Source organism: Ambystoma mexicanum, chromosome 11 (assembly GCF_040938575.1).
Source record: "Ambystoma mexicanum isolate Mex_15411 chromosome 11, UKY_AmexF1_1, whole genome shotgun sequence".
Classification (NCBI taxonomy): domain Eukaryota; kingdom Metazoa; phylum Chordata; class Amphibia; order Caudata; family Ambystomatidae; genus Ambystoma; species Ambystoma mexicanum.
In genome coordinates, this window is record NC_090934.1 from 337,750,561 (window position 1) to 337,772,437 (window position 21,877).

The 21,877-nt window shown below is 44.3% G+C and overlaps 1 protein-coding gene across 1 annotated transcript in view; it reads right to left on the minus strand.

Moving 5' to 3' along the window:
• CTPS1 (CTP synthase 1) overlaps nucleotides 1-21,877 on the minus strand; it is a 331,500-nt gene that overhangs the window by 130,509 nt on the left and 179,114 nt on the right. Inside the window, exon 14 of the mRNA XM_069623054.1 lies at nucleotides 19,228-19,324. Within this exon, the coding sequence (XP_069479155.1) occupies nucleotides 19,228-19,324 (97 nt within the window). The remainder of the gene's footprint in view (nucleotides 1-19,227; nucleotides 19,325-21,877) is intronic.

Sequence of the window (21,877 nt, forward strand, 5' to 3'; positions counted from 1 at the left end):
TTCTCCTCCCTGCCTAGTAGAGCCGCAGAGGAGGCGGAGGACGACAGAGGCTTGGAGTATATTTGTTTGTTTGTTTGTTTATTTATTTATTGTGCGCACCAGACCCTAGGGTAGCAGGGCGCGAGAGAACAAGGAGGTTTACAGCTTAGTTAACGTTTGCAGGTTACAGATTAGTTAACGTTACAGGTTACAGGCATAGATATAGAGAGTATAGTGATGCCGCAGTGATCACGAGGAGTGTGGCTGAGGATGGGCAGAGAGCAAGAGTGTATCCCCCTCCATCTGCCTGTACTTGGCGTCCAGGCGTCGATTGACCGGCTGGGCCGAGTGGGGCTTAAAGGAATGGTTTGGTCAAAAAATGTTATTGTTCCTATGGGTTGGCCATGTGTTTTTAAGTCGCTCGATTTTAGAATAATTTCCTATGGACCTTACCAGAGTTTTTGTCCATTAAACGCACGCGAAAACAGGCACCAGGGCGCTGCCATTTTGTGATAATCCTATAACTTGCCCCATCGCCCTGGCTGACCTGCTTTTGCAGAACTAAATCATATGCCCCGCCTCTGAGCCTGTCATCAGCAGACGTGTACCGCCCATTTCACAACACCAAAGCACGTCTCGTGTCAACAATCGCTGCGCTTCAGCCGATGACGTGTCGCCATGGAAATGGCAATACGCCTCTTTCCTCAATAAGTATAAACAGACCATTTCACAACACACAGCAGCAGATTTTCGATTCCATTCCTCTCTGTGTTACTTTGAGTATTCTGTGACTCATTTCTGTGTTCTGTTCAGCTACCTTTGCCCCTTGTAGCCTGTGTGAAAACCTGTAGCATTGCTATATATTTATTTTAGTTTGTTTACCACACAATGGCTACAATAATGCCCTACATGTACGAGCCCGAGTATACAGAGGAGGAACTACTGGAAACACGAAAACGATGGGGCTTCGGACGGCAGTTGGCAGGACGAATCAACGGATGAAGACACTGGACCTAGTCGCATGGACAGTGTTTCCACCTGGTGCACATGCAATTGGTGTGAGCTAATGCCAACCGAGGAGGGGAACTGCTGCTGCTGTGAAAACTCAGGATGCGTGGCCTACATTTCGGAAGGCGAGCCACGACCGCAATGCATCACTGAGCTGTCAGACTTCAGGGCAGCCTGCCTCACATGGTCCATGTTGAGGATAATGATGGTGCTTATGCACGAACTTCGCGCAACTGTTCGTCCTCGTAATCCGAGTAACGAGTAAGTATAATCTGCTTGTGATGCCACTACCATTTCATGGTCGTCTCCTATATCCAAAATTACATCTACATATTATTGTAACGCATGAAAGTCATTCAATAGTGTGCAGTGTCTAGATAGCATTTGTCCGAGCAGAATGCCATTAGTTACAAGAATTGTCATTGACAACAAACGTTTATTAAACTTATCTTGGTCATTTAAAAATAGTTTGTATCATTTTTCACAGGTGGTACCGGCTGGTGGCCTATTGTTCCTTTACATGGTGGCTTCACGGGAGGCTTGGACACCGCGTTCGAAGACTAATACCCGCCTGTGCCATTCGTGCCATAAGAGAAATTTTCCTGAGTGACGGCGGTCAGTACAGGGGATTGTCCTTCGCTGTGTTGCAACCTGTGCTGCAACCTGACCTGTACAACGTGTAAAGTTTTGTATTTTTGTGCCATCAAAAAAAGAAACAAAATAAAACACCACATATATTTTAACAGTGGTTTTGATTTTTTAAATGAATCAAGTGTGTCTCCATTCAGCAGTCTTCCTGTGCCTTATCTGCACGCCCCAGGCCCATCCATCCCACCCCCCTCTATCAAAGGCGGTTCGCGCCAGTGGATGCACGCTGCCATGGGGGGCTGTCAGGGGCGCGAACGGCCAAGGTGCCAAACAGCTTGTACACTTCAAAAGGTATCCCACGCCAAGGGCCCATCGCTCACATGGGCTCCTCAGACTGTATCCCCGGCCAGGAACCCCCCTCAAGCTGGCCGGCCCCCAGCAAACCACATAATACCACAACATACACACGTCATTCATTCACAAACACACCCCTGTTTGTAATACTTTATAAACCACTTGATATGTCTCATGAGAACATCTTTGTGCTTTGCAAGTCAACTCCTGAACGTGCTACCCGAGAACCACTGCGATATATGCTAATCTGCTCGTCGTCTAGCTATCCGTGAACTTCTGTGACCGCTTCGAGCAAACTCGACAGTGCTACCTGTGGCCATCTACCTGTTCTCCTGCAACATACTGCTCTGCTTGCTGAATCCAACTGTTTGTTGGTCAAGGTAAGGCCATGTATCCTAGTCATATTTCGCTGATTTTTAAATTTCTATCTATTTGCGAGTAGAGTACTCAATAGTGTTATGTTCATTGGTCTCATTGATATTGACTTGAGTTTCCATCATTATGCTATCAATAGATCTATTTATTTTCATCTGTGTCAATTGTCATCGAATTGCATCCTTCGGGGGTCCAGTCTATAATGCAAGCATGTTTCCTTCTCGTGCAAGACAGAACATCCAAGGGACGAGTCACATGTTCAGAGTTTAGTCACATCATTTATACATTTCTGCAATTTATGTAAATGCTAAGCCGCACATGATGAACTGGTATAGTTCCTGCGACCAAAACAAACCTTGCACTGAACATTGTATGGTTCATTTACTTTTGTATCACATTTTTATTCATCATCAAGATTGTATAATAATGTTGATATTTACTTTTCAGAATTTTCAACAATGCCTGCCTGTTCGATTAGCGGTTGCCCTTCGAAGAGCCATGCTAAATCTGAAGGCACTACAATGCATGTATTCCCGAAAACTGTTGATCGAATAAGAGAATGGGTCAGACATTGCGGATATCCACTGGATGAGCTGGAAAGTAGAGTCCAACAAGTCTTAGAGGACAAGAGGGGTGATAGATACCGCCTCTGCAGCCGGCACTTTTCCTCGAACATGTACACAACATCTTGGGTAACAAAGAAGAATAAACGGCGAACGACACGAAAATTGCTCGCGAACGCTATTCCCACTCTATTGGACCACATTCCGCCACTGGTGAGTCAAGTGTCCGGATTTAGCTTTAGGTTTTGCGCTAGTGTGTAGGAAGCCGAAAGGATTCATTGATATTTTAGGTGTTGTGTCCCTTGTAATACTTTCGACATGGATACGAGTATAGCTTTTTGAATAATGACATTCATCAATATATTCTTTTTCGAATTTATAACCCACAAACGAAATCTATATATGGGCACAGGGAACTGTGCTATATTGCGCATTTTCAATAGCATTACTCTCGTATTCTCCTTACATGGGAATTTTTAATATTGGCATTTCATTATCAATCAATAATTTACCTTTACAACTGCTTGACTATACCTTGAATCTGAAGCAAGAACATTCTACATCCGTGACGTGCTCGCAGTTATCAACCACTTCTAGCGCATATCAGGCAATCTTACTTGGCTATTCCGCTACAGACTTGTTTTATTCATGTCAAGTAATATTTTTATCGTGTAATTATTTTACCGAATGTTTGGTTAGTGCTTTCCAATTGACATACACCTTAGTTATTGTCCACTGGTGTTTGTTTTCAGTTATGATTAGTGTTATCCATAGTAATGCAAGTACTGTCTTTCAGGGAGATGCTGAAGCGTCCATCACATTGACAACATCCCTAGATGTTCTTCAGCAGCACGAGGTATGGATACTGACAGCTCCATCGAACTAGATCATCAGCGCTGTAATTGTACACAACGTTTCATTTGTGGTTAGCCATTGATATGTACCTGTGCGGTCGACCCCAAGTGTGTCTTATGTTTTCAATATTTTAATCCTTACTAATGCAAGTACTATCTTTCAGGCAGTTTGAGCGTCAACCCCTGCACTTGATGGGAGCCTGACTTTCAAGTAATTCCAGGGGAAGTGGAAGCGGGACCTTGCTTATACAAATCGTTGCAACAGCTTTCGGAAGTGCGCACTACATTTACAACATCCCTACATATTCTTCGGCAGCACGAGGTATGGATACTGACAGCTCCATCGAGCGTCATCCTATAACGTGATTCCATTTGCTATACTGTCTTCCCTATTAACGCAAGTACTGTGTTTCAGGGAGACAACGGCGCTTCCACTACAACAACAACATACCATTTAGATGATTCAGATGTAAATAAATCTGAGAAATAAGTCGATGAAATCTGATCATATTTAGATATTCCTTGATTCTTTTAGACAATGCATCATTTGTGGTTATCTCTTTATATGTACCTGTGCCGTCAACCCCAAGTGTGTGTTATGTTTCCAATATTGAAAACCATACTAATGCAAGTACTGTGTTTCAGGGAGTTGCTGATGCCTGCTCTCCAATACAACCATTCATGGCAGTTCATGAGGATCAGAGGTATGGATACTGACATCAGAGCTCGAATACTTGTGGTTTGATTGTTCTACAGAATGTTTAATTCGTGTTTAGGTATTGAGATGTACCTGTATGTTCGTCCACACGTGTGTTTTATGTTTTCAATATTGTGATACATAGTAATGAAAGTACTATGTTTCAGGGAGTCGATGGAGCGTCATTCCGTGCTGTCTATGCAGATCCAGAAAATATAGTCGTTGCAGCGCAAGAGGAAGGGAAGACATGCGGAAACGAATCGGAGCAACAGCGTGCAGATGTTGAAGTTCGAGTCAAGAAAGTTGCAAAGAAAAGAAACAAAAATAAGGTTAGTTACAAACAGTTCATAATTTTAGGAATTGTTTTGTGTTGGGGACTATATTATGTTTTTTTTTTCTTTCAATTGTACTATAGTTTATATTGTGTTTAAAATGAACATCCTTTTCCAATCTGTCCTCTAGTTACCTGTGGGTGTACGAACTATACATACACAGACAGTGAAGCAAATGAGAGATGTTGCTTGCCAGACCATTTACACTATGGAGGAACTATTAATTCAGATGCGGCGTATTGAGACTCGGGATGCTCATGTCCAATGGCCAGAACATGAATTGAATGTGACCGGAGAATCCAGTAAAGTTGTATTGGACCATTGCTGCAGTTCGACTGCACCACCAAAAGAAGATGATACTGAATGTATTGAAGATAGCTCTGAAGTAGTCGCAGATCAATTCACACAATCTACACCCGCAAAAAAAAAGGCCACCCAAAAAGCTGTCGACAATGTTGTGTTCTCCATCAATGCTGAAGTAACAGATGTTGAAATTACAGAGAATGAACCAGCAGCAGCACCCAACGACGCATCAGAACTTGATATCAGCGATATTTTTCAAATTTCTTGATGTGTCCTCAACGGCACAGTCCGAAACAACTTTCACGCCGGATGACAGTCTAATGAAAGAGGGCAAATACATAGTATTCGACAGTTGTTTGATGGATATTATAAGTATGCTGAAATGTGGGCATTCAGTTGGAGGAGAAGTATGTGGGGAGCCATTGATTCATGAGACTTGTCAAAAACAAGGCAGTAACGTCAAAATACATGCCGCCTGTAGATTAAATCATGCGTTCTCATGGTCTGCACAACCGATGCTGGGGAAGCTGCCAGCAGACAATCTGTGTGCAGCTGCCTCGCTTTTTAGTGGGTCCAGTTTTAGAAAGTTAGAGTCTTTCTTTCAGTTTGTGGGACACCATTTCATTTCTAAAACGCAGTACTACAAATACCAACATGATTATCTGTTTCCAGCCATTAGTGATGCTTGGAAAATTGAACAATTGTCTCTAGCAAGTACATTAGAAGGGAAACTATTCAGGCTAGCCGGCGATGGACAGTCCGACAGCCCTGGATTTTCTGCCAAGTACTGCACCTACCACTTTCAGGACATGGATAGTAAGAAAATTGTGAGTTTGGTGGTCGTGCAGGTGTCCCAATGTAAATTCTCAGTGGCAATGGAGAAACTAGGATTTATAAACTCGTTGCAATATCTACAATCAAGGGGAATGCACATCGACCTCATAGCCACGGACAGACACGTTTCAATTGCCAAGACAATGAGAGAGCAGTTCCCACATATTAAACATCAATTTGATGTATGGCATCTAGCTAAAATCAATCAATAAGAAAATCTCGGCTGCAGGGAAAAAAAAAAAAAAGGTTTTGAAAGTATTTCACAGTGGTCCCAGTCTATCAGCAACCATCTTTGGTGGAGCTCCAAAACTTGTGAAGGGTCAGTGGAAATCCTACTTGAAAAATGGCAGTCACTGATGCACAACTGTACCAACGTTCACCGCTGGACAGAAAACCAACATTTCCACCAATGTGAACATAGCCCTTTGTCCACAGAGGAGGCACGGAAGAAGAAGTGGTTGATTGCATCTTCACCTACACACAAAGCCATTGAGAAGCTTGTTTTCGATAAAACTATCAAGAGATTTGAGGTGACTGACAGAATTCTGTCACACAGGAAAATTGGAGGTGTTCCACAATATGTGCCTAAAGTACAGGCCAGAACGATTGCATTTCATCTTACAGGGCATGAAACATAGGACTCTACTAGCGGTCTTGGCCCATAACGAGAATGTGGGCCGTGAACAGTCTAGGACTACGGGAAATGTAGGGAAGCCTCGCTACACTACGACCTTTGGAAAATAAAACTAAGAAATGGGGGGTAAAACCAGTATATGAGGAAATGGAGTTCGACTTTGTAAAGGCCTTATTGTTAGTGTACTAGAGAAGCACAGATATGGAATTTTGAGCGTTTCTGTGCAGAGCACTGATGCATTGCCACCAAACAATGCCACTGTGCCATGTCCACCCAAAGCAGAGCTCGTTCAGAAGTTCAAATCCCGGTTTAAATAAATCATTGTAATCTGATTGTCTTTTTGAAAATAACGTTATTGTACAGTGTGCATACAAAGTATGCTAGCCCTAAACCCTCCATTCACCATCCTGGGTGGCTAACATGGGTGTCATCTTTGACTTCTCTCTATTCACCTCATATCGCTGACCATGTGAATATGCGTATGTATATATTTTTGTTGCTGTAACTAAGTTTCGCAATCTCATGTAAATGCTGCGCACTGTTATTTGAGGGGAGGCTTGCGTATTGCAAATAATAAAACAAATAAACTCAACTCCTCGGGTACTTTATACTTTCCCTGACCTTCCCCCAAAAAGTCAATGTCTCCATAGTTATGGTTCTCTAGGGCTGCAAAGCTTGTGGACAACAAGTGCAAAACTGGGGTCCTTAGAACGCGCCAAGCGAGGCGTTGCAGATGGGAAAGAAGCCAGTTCACATTTGCACCCTCTTATCTCCCTCTACACGGGTTTCTCCGTCCTCTCAATGGTTCATCAGGAGGGTTGTTAATCTATTGTTTTGTAATGATTTCCTTTTTGGTTAATGCCTTGTTAAGGGAACAATAAAAAGTATATGAATTGTTGGAATTGAGATCTATTGGGCTCCGTATTCATATAGTCAATAGTAATGTGTTCTGTGCAGAGATTGCATTTATGTACTTACTTCTTATATATGATACGAGCATTCCCATTCCATATATGGGTTCTGTTATTTTCAAGGTTTACTTTTTAATTTTCTTCAAAAAGCGCCAAATATTTAGCTCCTTTGGCATCTCCCTCAGTCTGTTAAGACATGTTGGTCATCTAATAGCGAAAAATTATTTTTCGCTATTAGAATGGAAACTATTACAAAACAATAGATTAACAACAACTCTCCTGATGAACCGTCTGAGAGGACTGAAAAACACTTGTAGAGGGAGATAATAGGATGAATCAAGAGAACACTGTCTATACCATATATATTGCCATTGGTTGAATAATCTAAGACAACAATTGTAAAAATACTTTATAGTGAACAATAGCAACAACACTCTGTATGGACAGAATACAGAGCCTAATTAAACAAAAGGCAGTTATGAATCCACAAATATAACTGCAAATATACTCTGCATGAACATAATACAGAGTTCAAGGAAACTAAATATTGTTATGAAAGTACAATATTATGTAGGGCTACGTAATTTACAACTGATGATAAAAAACTTTTTTGGAGCGCACCCAAGAGTTTCTGTAATTTATTTCTATTTAGTAATTTAAGCACTGGTCAGTCGCAGTGACACAGAGACTAGGTGCTGCAAACAAAAAAATTCTAAATTTTCTTGGCTACAAGGAAACTCGCCATAGTTGTCGCAGGCTGGGATCTATTAAAGCCCTGAATGATAAAAAGAAAAAGAAGTAGTATACGGGCGTGAAATTACATGACGGAAGTGAAACCCAGGAGCGCTGGTGAATTCGGCCCGTTCCAGTCGATGCGGAAAAGGGGACTGAGGTGTGGCACCAGAGGGCAGAGTCAGGGCAGCGCATGCTCCCTGGGCCGCACCCCTGCGCGCCTCTAAATTTAAAGGGGAAGGTTTTTTCTGGTGAAAAAGGTTTAGTCTCTGTCCCTTGGAAGGGATGCCCATAGAGTATGGAGGAAAGGGGACGGGACGTAAGAGTATATTAAGATGAAATTGATCTTACTTATCTTTTCTTTGTGAGTCCAGCACACACCATTTTATGTGGCGTGCTGGGGTGTTACTTAGTAGCCCCTTATGCTACATTTGCATTTAACATTTTTATATTACCCTCACTACTGTAAATGGTTGGTGGCAGTGGTTTACTTTTTACTACCAGTGTGCTTTTTTTATACAGGCTGAACCCCCTTTCTTGGCTTTTACTCTGAGTTGAAACAGATTGGAGTTCTTTGTGTGTCTTGCCTTTGGCGGGCGTCAGCCCAGAAGCCCGTCCCTGGCTCTAGTGTGTCTGGAAGGGCAGGAAGTGAAGGAGGATCCCGAAACTCCTGTGTCCTTTGTCTCTAGGTGTGCCTGAAGGAAACCAGTCCTGATTGGCCGGCTGGCTGTCCTTCAAGGACAGCCACCCTGCTGTACGATTGACAGCCTAGGCTGTGAATGGGAAACTTGCTTAAAAAGAGAGGGTTTTGGGACTAGAGGCAGATCGACCACTAGAAGAAACATCTGAATAAGAAATCGTGAAGAGAAGCCCGCTGCAACCTCCTGGACCTTTAAAATGCCCAGTGAAGCCCTGCTGCTGCGCGGACCTCTGTTTTCGTATCGACAGAGAAACTCCGAACAGACAACTTCTTCTCTTGGGTTAGTGGGACCAACTAACCCAAGACAAAACCCACTTTTGCGAAATCCCAGACTTGCTGTGCATCTCCATTGCTGCAGAAGCCCAATGCCAGGGGTCGAGTGTCCATAAACGGGTGCAACCTCTGCCGCAGAACGAATCCGGGCAAAAGCTCGAGAGCCTCCTCAGGAAAGCCAAAAAGCAGGAAATCCTGATCCAGAGTCCCCTCACCAGAGTGCAGGGCAGAGGGATCAAGGAAAGTCCAACCGGAGTTAACCGTTCTGCATCAGTGTTTGCAAAGTGCTGAAACCGCAAAGTGCCTCTGAATTGAAGGAAGCCCGTAGCAGGCAAAATATCTAACTTTGTGAAAGACTGTATATAAGAAATGCATCAGAACTACAGACTTTGTCCAAATGACTGACTGTCCTGGCTCCCTAAAGGCACTCTTCGGAATCCATTGACTTTGCATTGCTTGTCCCTCATAGGGTGTGATTGGTTGAAAACACTACTGCTGGGAAAGGCTTGCATAGATTTCATTGGAGGATTCCAAACTGTCTTACTGTATAAGAAAGTATGTTCTAACCTTTCCGGAACCCTTCCTTTCTGAACCTGGTGTTGTATATAAATGCAAATACTATCCTTGTAATTGAAGACACTTTGGGGTGTAGGGAAATGTATTAAGCATATCCAAAGAGTATTCACCAACTTGATTGACTTTTGAAAATCAATTCCAAAGTTTGCTTGACTGTAACAAATTGCCTTTTAAAGAATGCTTAACTAAAACTATTTATAACTGAAATCTTGAGTGTGTTACTTGGTTACTTGTATCGATTCATCTGTACAGCTCTACAGCTCACATTTACCCCCTCTTGAGCTCAGTCACACTACCAACTTGTGTCGTACAGACCTATACCAAAAGGTGGGTTACCTAATACCAAGCAGATAAGTCTGGTGTAGTCTCGCACAGTGCGACTGCACCGATTCTTACTCAACACTCTCCATGCTATTTTATTGCTCATTTATAATGCGCTTAACAGCAGCGAGTGGTTTCTAAGTGCAGGATTGGGATTCAAACCTGTGTTACGTGTGTTGTCTTGCTTCCAAGACAAATGCATTGCCCCTGAGCTATCCTTCCTCTGCTCTCTTCATGCTACCTTGATTGGCTTGGTTACAGCTCCCAGAGTTTTCCCTGTTGGCTAACTAGGTTGGCCTCCTACACATCTGTCCACCAGGCCAGAGTGTAGCCATCAAGTCTAACACCTGGGAAGCACAGAATCTAAATTAAACAATTTCCAAGGGTCATTCAGTGCCTCTTGAATGACCGAGTCATCGCCGGAGCCCTCATGGTCGTCAAATAACTTGAAGTGACCGCCCCTAGAAATCACAAAACTGTCTGCAGCAGAACTGGGTATTGCTCGGCAGACTATGTTCTGTGAAGTCCTTTTTCGGCTGGACCTCAATCCAGGAGAGTGCTCTTCCACTCAAGGGTCTTGTGTGGCTTGAACACCCATTGCAACACAACTTTTCAGAAAAAGCCCGCACACCTGGTTGCTCTTTGATACCATGCCTTAAGAGCCAAACAGTTAGGCAAGTGATCATGGTTCATGGGTGTTTATTGAACTTCAAAAAGGGTTTGAAAAACGCCCATCTAATCCCAAGTCTAAACATGGGCGCAAGCGAAGACCATCAAATAATAACTGGGCCTATGCTAATAAACCTATTGTCAATCCTTACTTCTAAATACAAATGGTGTGGAAAACTATGTTGTACAAAAGTAAAGTGTTCAAGAAATGGTATGTCAGGATAGTTGAGTCGTTAGCTTCTCTTCCCCACGTTTTCAGAATGGAACAAGGCGGCATACTCTAGCTTCGCACACACTCTGGCTTTTCTAGCACGAGGATGCAGTTCAAAATCTCAGTATCCGGGCCTTCTGTGCAAAAGTCTCTTTGCCATTCAAAGTCGTTTACTTCAGAGGGCCTGATGCGACAAACATTCAAAGTTCCTTTCTCCTCAGGATTCTCATATGCACAACTTCTCTGGTTATTGACTTGTAACCCTGGGCCCCCCTCTGCCGGGCTCAGTCCCACTTTATCACAAAACCTTTAATTAGTCTCCCCCTGCCGTTTTCAGACCAATTTATCTGGTTTTTCCAAACTTTCTTTACTGTATCAGAATCAAAGACTTTTGACAGTGCGCAGGATTTTGCTCGACACGCTGCTGGACCAGGGTCGATTTACAATTCCTTTACAACTCTTTGAATTTCACTTTTTCCACTTCTCAACTGGATACCTTACAGAGACTTTCGATTGAGCACAGATGCGGTGCCGGACCACTGTCAAAAATATTGTATCTTTCCTTTCAAAGTTCGAACACTCATTAGCAGTTCAACATTACTTGCGTCTTTTATCACACGCGTTTTAACAATGTTCCAGTGCTCGCCATACAATGTTGCTGCTTGTAACCTTGGCTTCAACACAGACCGGTCTTGTATCGGTCTCCTCAACTCACCGGCTGTGTTGATTTCACCGATGGCCGTTCTGCCCACCTTGATTAATGACGTGGGAGGGCCATGGGCATCTCCGACAGACAATGAAGGATTCTTTAGCCTGGTTTCCTGATCTTACACTTTCGAGCAGTCCTAAAAGTAATAGTTCCTTGTCAGAAAGGTCAAGGGAATTTCTCTCCTTTCAATCCGTTTTGCCGTCTTTCTTCTCTCGTTCAGTTGCCGTTTCATCGTGTGCTCTGTCTCACTCATACAATACCTTCTTCCTCCTCCTTCGGAGCCCCCTATCTTTATAGACCTGGGTCATGTTAAAAAGCTGTAGGTTTGAGTAATTGTCAGTAATTGCTTGCTCTCGCCTGACCAATGCATTGGGACATGTCGCGTACACGGCTCGGGTCTTAGTCCGTTTTCTCCCATAGCGGGCTGTCTGTGTGAAAGTGATCTTGTTGTAAGGAGGGGGGTGGGCTGGAGCATAGAGTTCCTAAGTATCCTACCTGGTAGGATGGGGTAGGGTAAAGTGTTACAGGGAAGGGGATGGCGCGTCTCACCATGCGTCTGGTACACCCCTTGAGCTGAATCCAAAAGCGATGGCCATGTCCTGGGTGACATATCCTCTGCGACTAGGGAGTGAGACACCTTCTGGTTTCTCACAGTCTTGAAAACCTCTTCAACTGCTTTATGTTATGTTACTTGGCATTTATATAGCACCTTATATATCATTGGTATGACCTCAAAACGCTGGTAGGTGGAACCGCAGTTCAGATCAGTAGAGAGAAATAGTGTTGTATGGTGCGTGGGTGCACTGGATGTGTGCAGCTAGTGTATTTGTCAGATGATAACTGCATCCTAGCGATAGATGTGGTGCTGGAGATATTGGTTTGATGTGTGCAGTCTGGTGGGTGGACACTTAGACTGGATTCTGACTGCGTTAGGCCTGAGGAACACCTATGTGAGCAACTAGGCCAGAATGTGCTCGGCTAGCTGCGTTTTATTGGGTGATGGGTGTTCATGGGGTCGTATTCGCATGTGCTCAGGTAGGCCGAATGATCAGGGTTATAGCTGTGTTCTAGTTGAGTGATGGTGTATAGTAGAGAATAAGTGGTTATCTGTAAGGCGCCCGAGACCAGGCACGTGACCAAGGACAGTGGGGACATACATAGCGACATACGGATACATAGGGACAAGGTCGATGCAGGCATAAATGGGGATACAGACATACATGGAGGTACAGATTTCTATCTAGATGCAACGCAGGCTAGAGTTCACAATTTCATCTAAGTGTGGCGCATGCTTACATTCACTATTCTATCTAGATGCGACACAGGCCAATCTTCACAGTTCTCTCTAATTAGCATTGGAAATTATGCTAATGTGTAATGCATGGCAACAATTATAGTCCATCCATAAATAGATATAGGCTGGTGGTTTCAAATCTCTCCAATTATGCATGGGGTAAGTCTATGGCAGTCTACGTTTTCGAAAGGTAAGGTAGAGTGGTGGGGGCTTTCTGGAGTGGTCACTAATGTCCTTGTAGGAGGACCAGTCAGGTTGCGGGGCGGGCTGGGGAGGTGGGATTATCAGTGATCAGGAAGCGGGGGCGAGGACAGGGGAGGGGAGATTTGTAACAAATTTGGCAGAAAATGGGGTCTGAGAAGAGGGCTGCACTCACCTGGGCAAGTTCAATGGAAACAAAGCTTGGGAAGATGGTCGGGACACGCTACAGCAAACACTGAGGGCTGGAGGACCAATCAGGTCGCGGGGCGGGCTGGGAAGGCGGGATTAATGGTGATCAGGAAGCCGGGGCGAGGGGGTGCGGGCGGACGGGGCAGGGGATATTTGTAACAAATTTGGCGGAACATGGGAAAAGGATTTTACTTCCCTATAACTGCATTTGGTATCCAGGCATTGTTTCGAAAACAGTTTCGAAATGCCAAAGTTTTGAAAAAAATGCATCGAAAAAATCAATTTTTTGTAGGGTAAGTTTTTTTAAACTAAAATTGGTGTTAATGGGTAAAAAAACAGGGGTTGGGGGACCCAAACACGTGCCTACTCCTTCAAATCATCATCAATATGGCCACTAACTCGACCACCGCACCACTCCTCCCACCCTGCTCACATAGGATTCCACCGACACCCTTCCTCCCTACAGTTATTGGTCAGCCATACCATGCCCCCAGGAAGATCTCCTCTCAACGCCCATGCAATGCCGTGCCTCAGCCAACACGGGTAGTTCAACCCATATGGCCCCTCTACCTTTACTCCTAAGGAACCAAAGACTAGGATCCTGCACACCCACTACATCCTCCTCTACGAACAAGCACTCAGTCAAAACCCGTCCTGCGCTTACCCCGCCCCCCCCCCCCCCCAAACAACTAACACCATTCCAAGTAAGCCTGAACCCATCATAACACATCCCAGAGTCATAACCAAACCCAAATCTAGTCACAACCCCACCACTCAAACCCAATTTGCACTAATCAATGCCAGATCCATGCAAGCCCACGCCACAGAAATCCATGACCTCATCGTCGACTTAGAGCTCGATGTCCTAGCCATCACAGAAACCTGGCTACACAAAGCTTTCGGACCAACCATATGCCAAACCCTACCACCAGGATACACTATCCTCCATCAGGATAGATCCACTAACAAAGGTGGTGGGGTTGCCCTTATCGTAAAAGATACACAAAGCCAGACAAATAAAGTCAGCCACTTCCGAGAACTTTGACGCCCTCTCTGTAAAAATCTCATTCTCTCCCAATGACACCATGATGCTACACCTAGTATACCACCCTTCAGGCCCCCTACTGGACTTTCAAGCCAATCTCCTACACCTCTTAGGAAAACCTCAAAAACAACAGCGCCATTCTCTTAGGAGATTTCAATCTCGACTTCAAACATATGAAAGACAAAAAAGGTAAAGCCTTTGCCAAATCCCTCATGGATTTAGGCTTTATCCAAAAAGTTGACAGTCCAACCCACATCAAAGGTCGCATAATGGATTGGATAGCCGATCACAACTGTAATGTTGACATCAGCGCCAACACCCCTTGCCCATGGACTGACCACCATCTCCTGCACTTCCTCATACCCTCCATAACACTGGTGCAACAAAACCCTCCCATGCCTGCCGCATTAGCGGGATCTAAAAAACTGCTTACCAAAGAAAGAATTTTCCTCCTCCTAGAAGCATCAGCCTTAGCACTACCCCTTCCCAACAACCCCACAGAACTGGCTGAGCTCTACAACACAGTTCTCAAAAAGGTGATTGATGCCATCGCCCCATTAGAAACTAAAAAAGCCAAAAGTATAAAACATGCCAACTCCTGGTATAACCAAGACCTACTCGACCTTAAAGCAATCAAGAGACGAGCCCTGAAAAAAATGGCATTCGCGCCCCTCTGCCTCCACATGTGAATCATCTCTCACAATCGCCAAGCAATATAAAAACGCCATTGCCATGGCAAAAGCTACTGCCTACAATTCCAGAATTGAAAACGCTACATCTCAATCCAAGGAACTATTCGCCATTTTCAATGAACTGGCTGTTTACCCCATGTCTACCCATCAGACTGTTGAGGATGAAAAATGGTGTAACAACATCCAACATGCAATGCTAACAAGATTAACATACTCCAGGACAAAATTAAGGCCAACCTCAATATACCCAAGGCTGTGCCCCCAGCACACACTGGCGTTGAGTCACCCGCATCCACCGCTACCAGCACAACCCCCCCCCCCCCCCCCCCCCGACTCCCTTTGCCTTCAGAGAAGTAACCATTCCTGAGGTCCTACTAATCATGAAGCCCATAAAGCCATTGTGTAAGGGCGATTTCTGCACTGCAAACTTAATGAAAGACTGTGCTGCAGCACTGGCCCCCTACATCACAGCCTTCATTAATGCTTCTTTAATCTCCGGCACGGTACCATCCTCCCTTAAGGAACCATGGGTCCAACCACTGTTAAAAAAGCCTACACTCGACCCTGACTCCCCTAACTACAGACTTATTACCACTGTGCCATTTCTGCTGAAAATTCTTGATAAGGCCGCCTACTTGCAGATACAGTCCTACCTGGAAAAGCACAACACCTTGGGCATGAGGCAATCTGGCTTTCGCCCTCGGCACGGCACAGAGTCCGCCCTTCTAGCCTTAAAAAACAGCTTCTAAGAAACATGGATAAGGACAAGTCCACGCTCCTCTTGCTCCTCGACCTGTCTGCAGCATTTGACCTGGTCGACCACAAAACACTAGGGAAACACCTCACAGCTTCCGCCCATTCCTCACAAGAAGCCACCACCTGGATAACTTCCTTCCTGGAAGGACGAGCCATGAGGGCCTTCTCAGACCAGGCATCAGCCATCCCGTCCCCATTTGCAGTGGGGTGCCACAGGGTTCGTGCACCTCCCTCAACCTCTATAACCTCTTCACCCTCCCACTATTCAACGACTTAGAAGATCACGGCATAACGTTCACCAATTATGCCGATGACGCACATTCTTCTCCCACCAACTGGTGACTATGAGCAACACCTCAAAACCCTACAACAGACACATGCAATCATCCAGGCGTGGATGGCGGCCAATGGCCTTTGTCTCAATGGGGACAAAACAGAGATCCTGCTTGTAGGCACCAAAGAGTCCCTACAATAATTAGACAGCAAATACAGCAAATTCAACAGAGAACACAGTTATCGCAGTCTCTGCCTCAGTAAAAACCCTTGTAGTCTTCTTGGACTCCACCCTATCTATGAATTGACAAGTGAGCTAAAAACGGTCTCAATATTGCTAGAGTTACCATGGGCACTAAACTGGACTACTGCAATGGCATCCTGTTGGGGACCTCTGCCAAGAACATCAGACTACAGATTACGCAAAATAACACTCAGAGCTGCTGTCAGTATACCCAGGAGAGAGCATATCTCTCAGGCCAGACGAGAGGCTCACTGGCTCCCCATCAAAGAACGTATTCTGTTCAAGACACTCACAATCACGCACAGATGTCTATCCCAAACAGCACCTACATACCTTGCCGTACGGATACATCTGGCTCAATCACTCAGACCCAAGCGCATTCTATACTGTCATCAACTCACAATTCCCACATACAACAGAGCCAAAGCAGGCGGTGCCAGTTTCGAAGTGCTAGCACCAAAATCATGGTACTCACTACCACCCAGACTTAGGCAAGAAACATCCCTCATAGCCTTCAGAAAGACACTGAAAACCATACTTTTCAAATAATCTGCATCCACTTTATTGTTCCATTGTAACCCTGAACAGGAATATTAAGATGTATTTGAATCTGTATCTAAGAGTTGTACAGGTTTATCTGGTACTAAGTGAATTTGCTGTAACAGCGCCACGATGCCTCAGGGCAGTTGTGAGCTTTATAAATGTAAAATAAATAAAATTAAAATAAATGCATTTTTGACGCATTTTTATTTGAAACTTTGCCATTCGAAACTATGTCATTCGAAACTATCATTAGGAACCCTGCATTTTATCTTCAGACAAGGCTAGATCTTCAAAACTTAGTTTCATAAGTTTACCAACCCATTGGTGTAGTGTTTTGTATCTTGCCTTTTCTTATATAGAGATAGGTTTATAAAAATAAACGGTGGCCAGTCTTTCGTTTGGTATTAGTGAATGGTGTGTCCTGCACCTATTAACCATCCCACTCACATCCTAAGAATTAAGCCTGAGTAGTGTTGCTATATTATCAAATTAGAGAACCTGTTGAAGCTCGAGGGAATCCCTTGCACCAAAGTGAGGAAGACATACCTAAAAACCCTGATCAAAGGGATTAAGGAAAATGTTCCCAACAGTATACAAAGTAATAGCATTTTGGCAACACTTAACAAGCAAGATCATGGCAAGTCTCAAACTACAAGAATGAGTTGCGGAGAGGGAGCCGGACCGTGAGGTTTGGCAAACACCATTGAAGTTTTCGGCGAGCCTGTTCGCGTTTGGCGACTTCTTCGACGTGTCCGTCGAAGAGGCCTTAGGGGTTGTGCGTTTTGTCTTAGGTGGTGCTTGTGTGCCCTTGTTGCCGGGGTAACAGAACCGGTGGTCGGTCTGTTAGGGACAGGCATATGGGGACCGAAGAGTTCCGCCGAAAGGCTATGGCTTCTAGGTCGGAGCCATGGCTGCCACTGAAGTCATCATCCGAAGCGACGGCGCCAACGGGGGAACAAGTTTCGGCCTGCATTGCGTAGGCCGCCCACCTCTTGGTCCGCCTGTCCTTCAACATCTTGGGATGAAAGCTTGCAGGATTTACAAGAACACTCGCTGTGGTTACGAGGTAAACACCTACTGCTTCTGCAGTGGGCGTCTTTCCAGGGGAATTTTTCGTTACACGACGAACAAAATGTAATGGTTTCCTCTCCATAGCTGAGGTAGACGGCAGCCAGTCCAAAGAAGGAAAGTGAAGGGAAAAGGAAATGCATTCTCAAAAAGAAATCAACCCAGGGCCCCACTCTCCCTATTGCAAGGGCCTGGCCGGAGGGCCGAGGCCATGCGGTCGACAGATGTCCATCAATGCACCAGTCACCGAGCAGTAGTGGATGTCTTTGGCGTAGGAGTCCACGAAGTAGTCATCGAAAAGAAGTAGCGTAGACTACCATTGGTCTTGGGACAAAGTAGTAATTAATGAGCAATGTCAACTCTTGCGAGCACCGCATAAGGCAACCAAGTAGTTGGGTGGAAAAAACAATCTGATGGACCTCGACGCATGTGGGATTTTGTTTACACTACACGTCACGTTATGGATAGTGTTAGTCACGCCCATGTCGATGTCCCCTTTGGATCTTTGAAAGAAAGATGCAATACTCTGCGATTACCACTAGATGTCGGACTATATGCACATCATGCAATTCTAAGCAGATTAACAGGCATCAGAAAATTGTTAGCTAAAATAGGTTGAATTATTGCTTCCCTTTGTCTGTGAACTGAACAACTGTAATTGAATAATACACACCAAAGTCCAACCTACCTTGAATAAATGTTATACCGAATCAAAGTTATAGGTTTATACTGTTCCTAGAATGTGTCACTAGATCAGAAAAGTATATTGTCCAGTTGATCATATGTGATTTCTTGCTGAGTGTCACGGTACAACTGATGGGGTCTACTACCCTGGTATTACTGAAAGTAATCTCAAACTAACTATTGGTTTTGACATCCCTAGAACTCCTGTTGTTCCAAATAAGGTTACTCTGTGCACCTTCAAGCATAGTGTTGTGTTTTTATAATTGTGGTCATATATAACGTGATAATTTCCCAAGATTTATCTGGGCGTACTTGTATTTAAATAAACCATTGATTTTTACAATACATAGTGTTTGTGTTTCTTTGGGCTATTTGTATAGCAATTTCATTTGTACTGATTCTATAGCCCTCTCTCCCTCCTAGGATAAGCCGTGCTGCTCTGTCTACACTACCCTGAACTCAGGTGGTACAGCCATAAACTAAGAGTGGAGTCTTGTACTACGTCAGTTGAATGGTTTTACTAAGCCCTTCGTTGGACTTCTGAAAAACTGTCCCAACAACTGTTGCACACAATAGTTGATTAACTAAATGTGAAATGGTACAAAGCATGCTTACTCATGATTGAAGATTTAGCTTGAAAGATGGTTCTCCTTTTGCCAAGTCTCATTGTTCCACCCATTTGTCCAGGATTGTGCTCTGGCATGTCTATGACCTGAAAAACAAAAAAAAGACATACGTTGGTAGAAACTTCAGTGTGTAACAGTCATCATATTATTATGCACATTTTCATATCTTTTTTGCTATTTACTGAGCAATCTAAAAAGATACCGGTTGTAGGTTAACTTTCCTACTTCTCCTGAACCCTACCCCCATATCTAATAAACCAGTATTGCTCATGGGTCAAACAAGCAGCTCTACAGATGTTTTGGCTGACCACTTCCATTAGGGTTAGCCAGTCTAGTCAATGCTCTGGAATCATGGGTATACATTTCAAGTAGTAAACTTATAGCCAGCCACAGTGTGTGAGCAGTGTGTTGGGTGTAACGCAGTACCTGCATGAACCGCTTGGCGGCTCTCCATTCACTACAACGTGACTTTGCTATCCTGGCTGCACTCCGTTTACTCTCTTCATTCCTACCAGAAGGAGTTTGAATTTGCATAAATCCTCACACCATCACAGAGCGTGCGCGGTGTGCGAGCAGTGTGTTGGGACCTCACACGGATCTGGACTGACCACTGCTGCCTTGGAGAAACAGCAAGTGCTCCTCTCCTTCATTGGATTCTCCCAAGACGGAGTTGAATTGCATGCACGATCTAAGGAGCAGGGGTGTTTAGCCAAGTACTCCGTGTTCGGTGGTAATCTAGGTGACTGAAGACCCTAGGACCAATTCTCATCACCCCTATCCCAGCATTAAACAGGATCAACTGTAAGTTTGTTGGGCGGCGAGTATATACATTTTACCGGCGTCTGTGACTGGTGTTACTTGTGCGAAAGGTCAGGGCCTTCTATCAACCGAGCGGTACACAGCTTTTCAATACCAAGTGCGGGGCTTGGCTGTAGGGGATAGACTTAGCGGATTACCCATTTTCTCCACGAAGCAATCTGTTGCACAGACCCACATATGAGATAGTACTAAAGATGGCAACATTCGAATGGTCCTACAGACTGAGCTGAGTGCTATAAAAGGCCTTTTGTATTGCGACGACTGTTTCTCGGGTGGCGTTGGAGATTTATGGTGGGTGATTACTGCCTAAAACTCAACTGAAATCCGCCCATCTATTCTTTTTACAAGAAGTACTTTTAAGGTCAATCTCAGACAAACGGACTTGAAAATGAAAACGCGTCAGCTTGCAAAATCCTCAGTAAACTCTACAGACACCTGTTTGGAAATGACAAATTGAGAAACTATCCCACCTAATCTGGCAGCACGAAATGGCTCTGTGGAACCTAATGGGCTTACTGAGGAGATCAATGGAAATCGGTTCAGGCCAGAGAAGGAGCCCATGACAGCCTTGATTGAGAAAGGATGGGGAATGGAAGGGAGTGAAAGTGAGAAAGGGTTGTGGGAGGTGGCATCGGTAAATGAGATCATGATGGAGGCCATATCCCAGGAAAAGGAGCCTGTTCAAGGGGGAAACGGGCACTAGCAACAGATAACCCTCACAAGGATGACGTAGCGACTGGCTCTCAGACAGTCGAGATGCAGGCTGAGACTACTGGCCCTTCCTTGCAGCTGCCCACTCGCAAAAACTCTTATATTGCTGCTCAATTGTCACGAGATCTTATTGAGCTAACGGATAAAATAGCGAATAAAAAAAGAAAATGTTTGGCCTCTTTTCAGAATAGATTGTCAGCTCTAGAGGCCAACATGTCCCTTGAAGACTGGAATATAATCCATACAGTCAATGATGCAGTGTGATCCTCAAACGATGAGCCCGAATGTGGATCTGAGAACTGAAGTAACGGGTAACGATGACGTAGACCGGTCATCGCTGTCTCTGGGCCAGAGGCCCCAAAGCCATCTTCCAGATGCTGTGTTGAGAAAATCCTCGGGTAACGATTCTACGGACTCCTCAGACTCTAGCCAGGATGACGTGGCTTGGGGAAACCAGAGTATAGTTGATCAAATACAACAAATGAATGTGGATCTGACGGAACTCCAGAGGATAATTTAGGCCTCCCTTTCAATCTCCCTGTCACCATTTACCAAACTGAGTCTATTCATGAATTGACTCAGGATCAGGGCACTTTGAAAGCGATGTAAAAGAAAGGGCTGTATGTTTTCACACTGGGCACTGAACAACAAAATCAATGCAGGTTATGCACAGTTTAATTGAGTACAAGGTAGCCTGACACGTGTTTCGAGCTGTAAGGCTCTTCATCGGAGGCTGCAAGTGAGATATATATTAACAATACAAAGATGCACCAAGGAGGGTAGTAGGTGCATTATGACCAAAACCAAAAACACAAAGGGGGCACCGATGGGCGATTTACACATTCCATTAATAAGACAATTCAAATATGAGGTAGTTGCCCATAAAACAATTTGTTGCACATTGCATCAAAAAACAAAGAAGGATATTGATGGACAATTAAATATGACAGATTACCATTTTAAAGTGGATTCCATGTGCGAAAAACAGGAAGAGACAGAAAAATACCATATAAGTAAAATATCCAACCTGGTTAGGCATGTACACCTATACTGAACGCATGGAAGTGTATTAAGATAAAAATGTACTTGTACCTTCGAATTTCTTGACA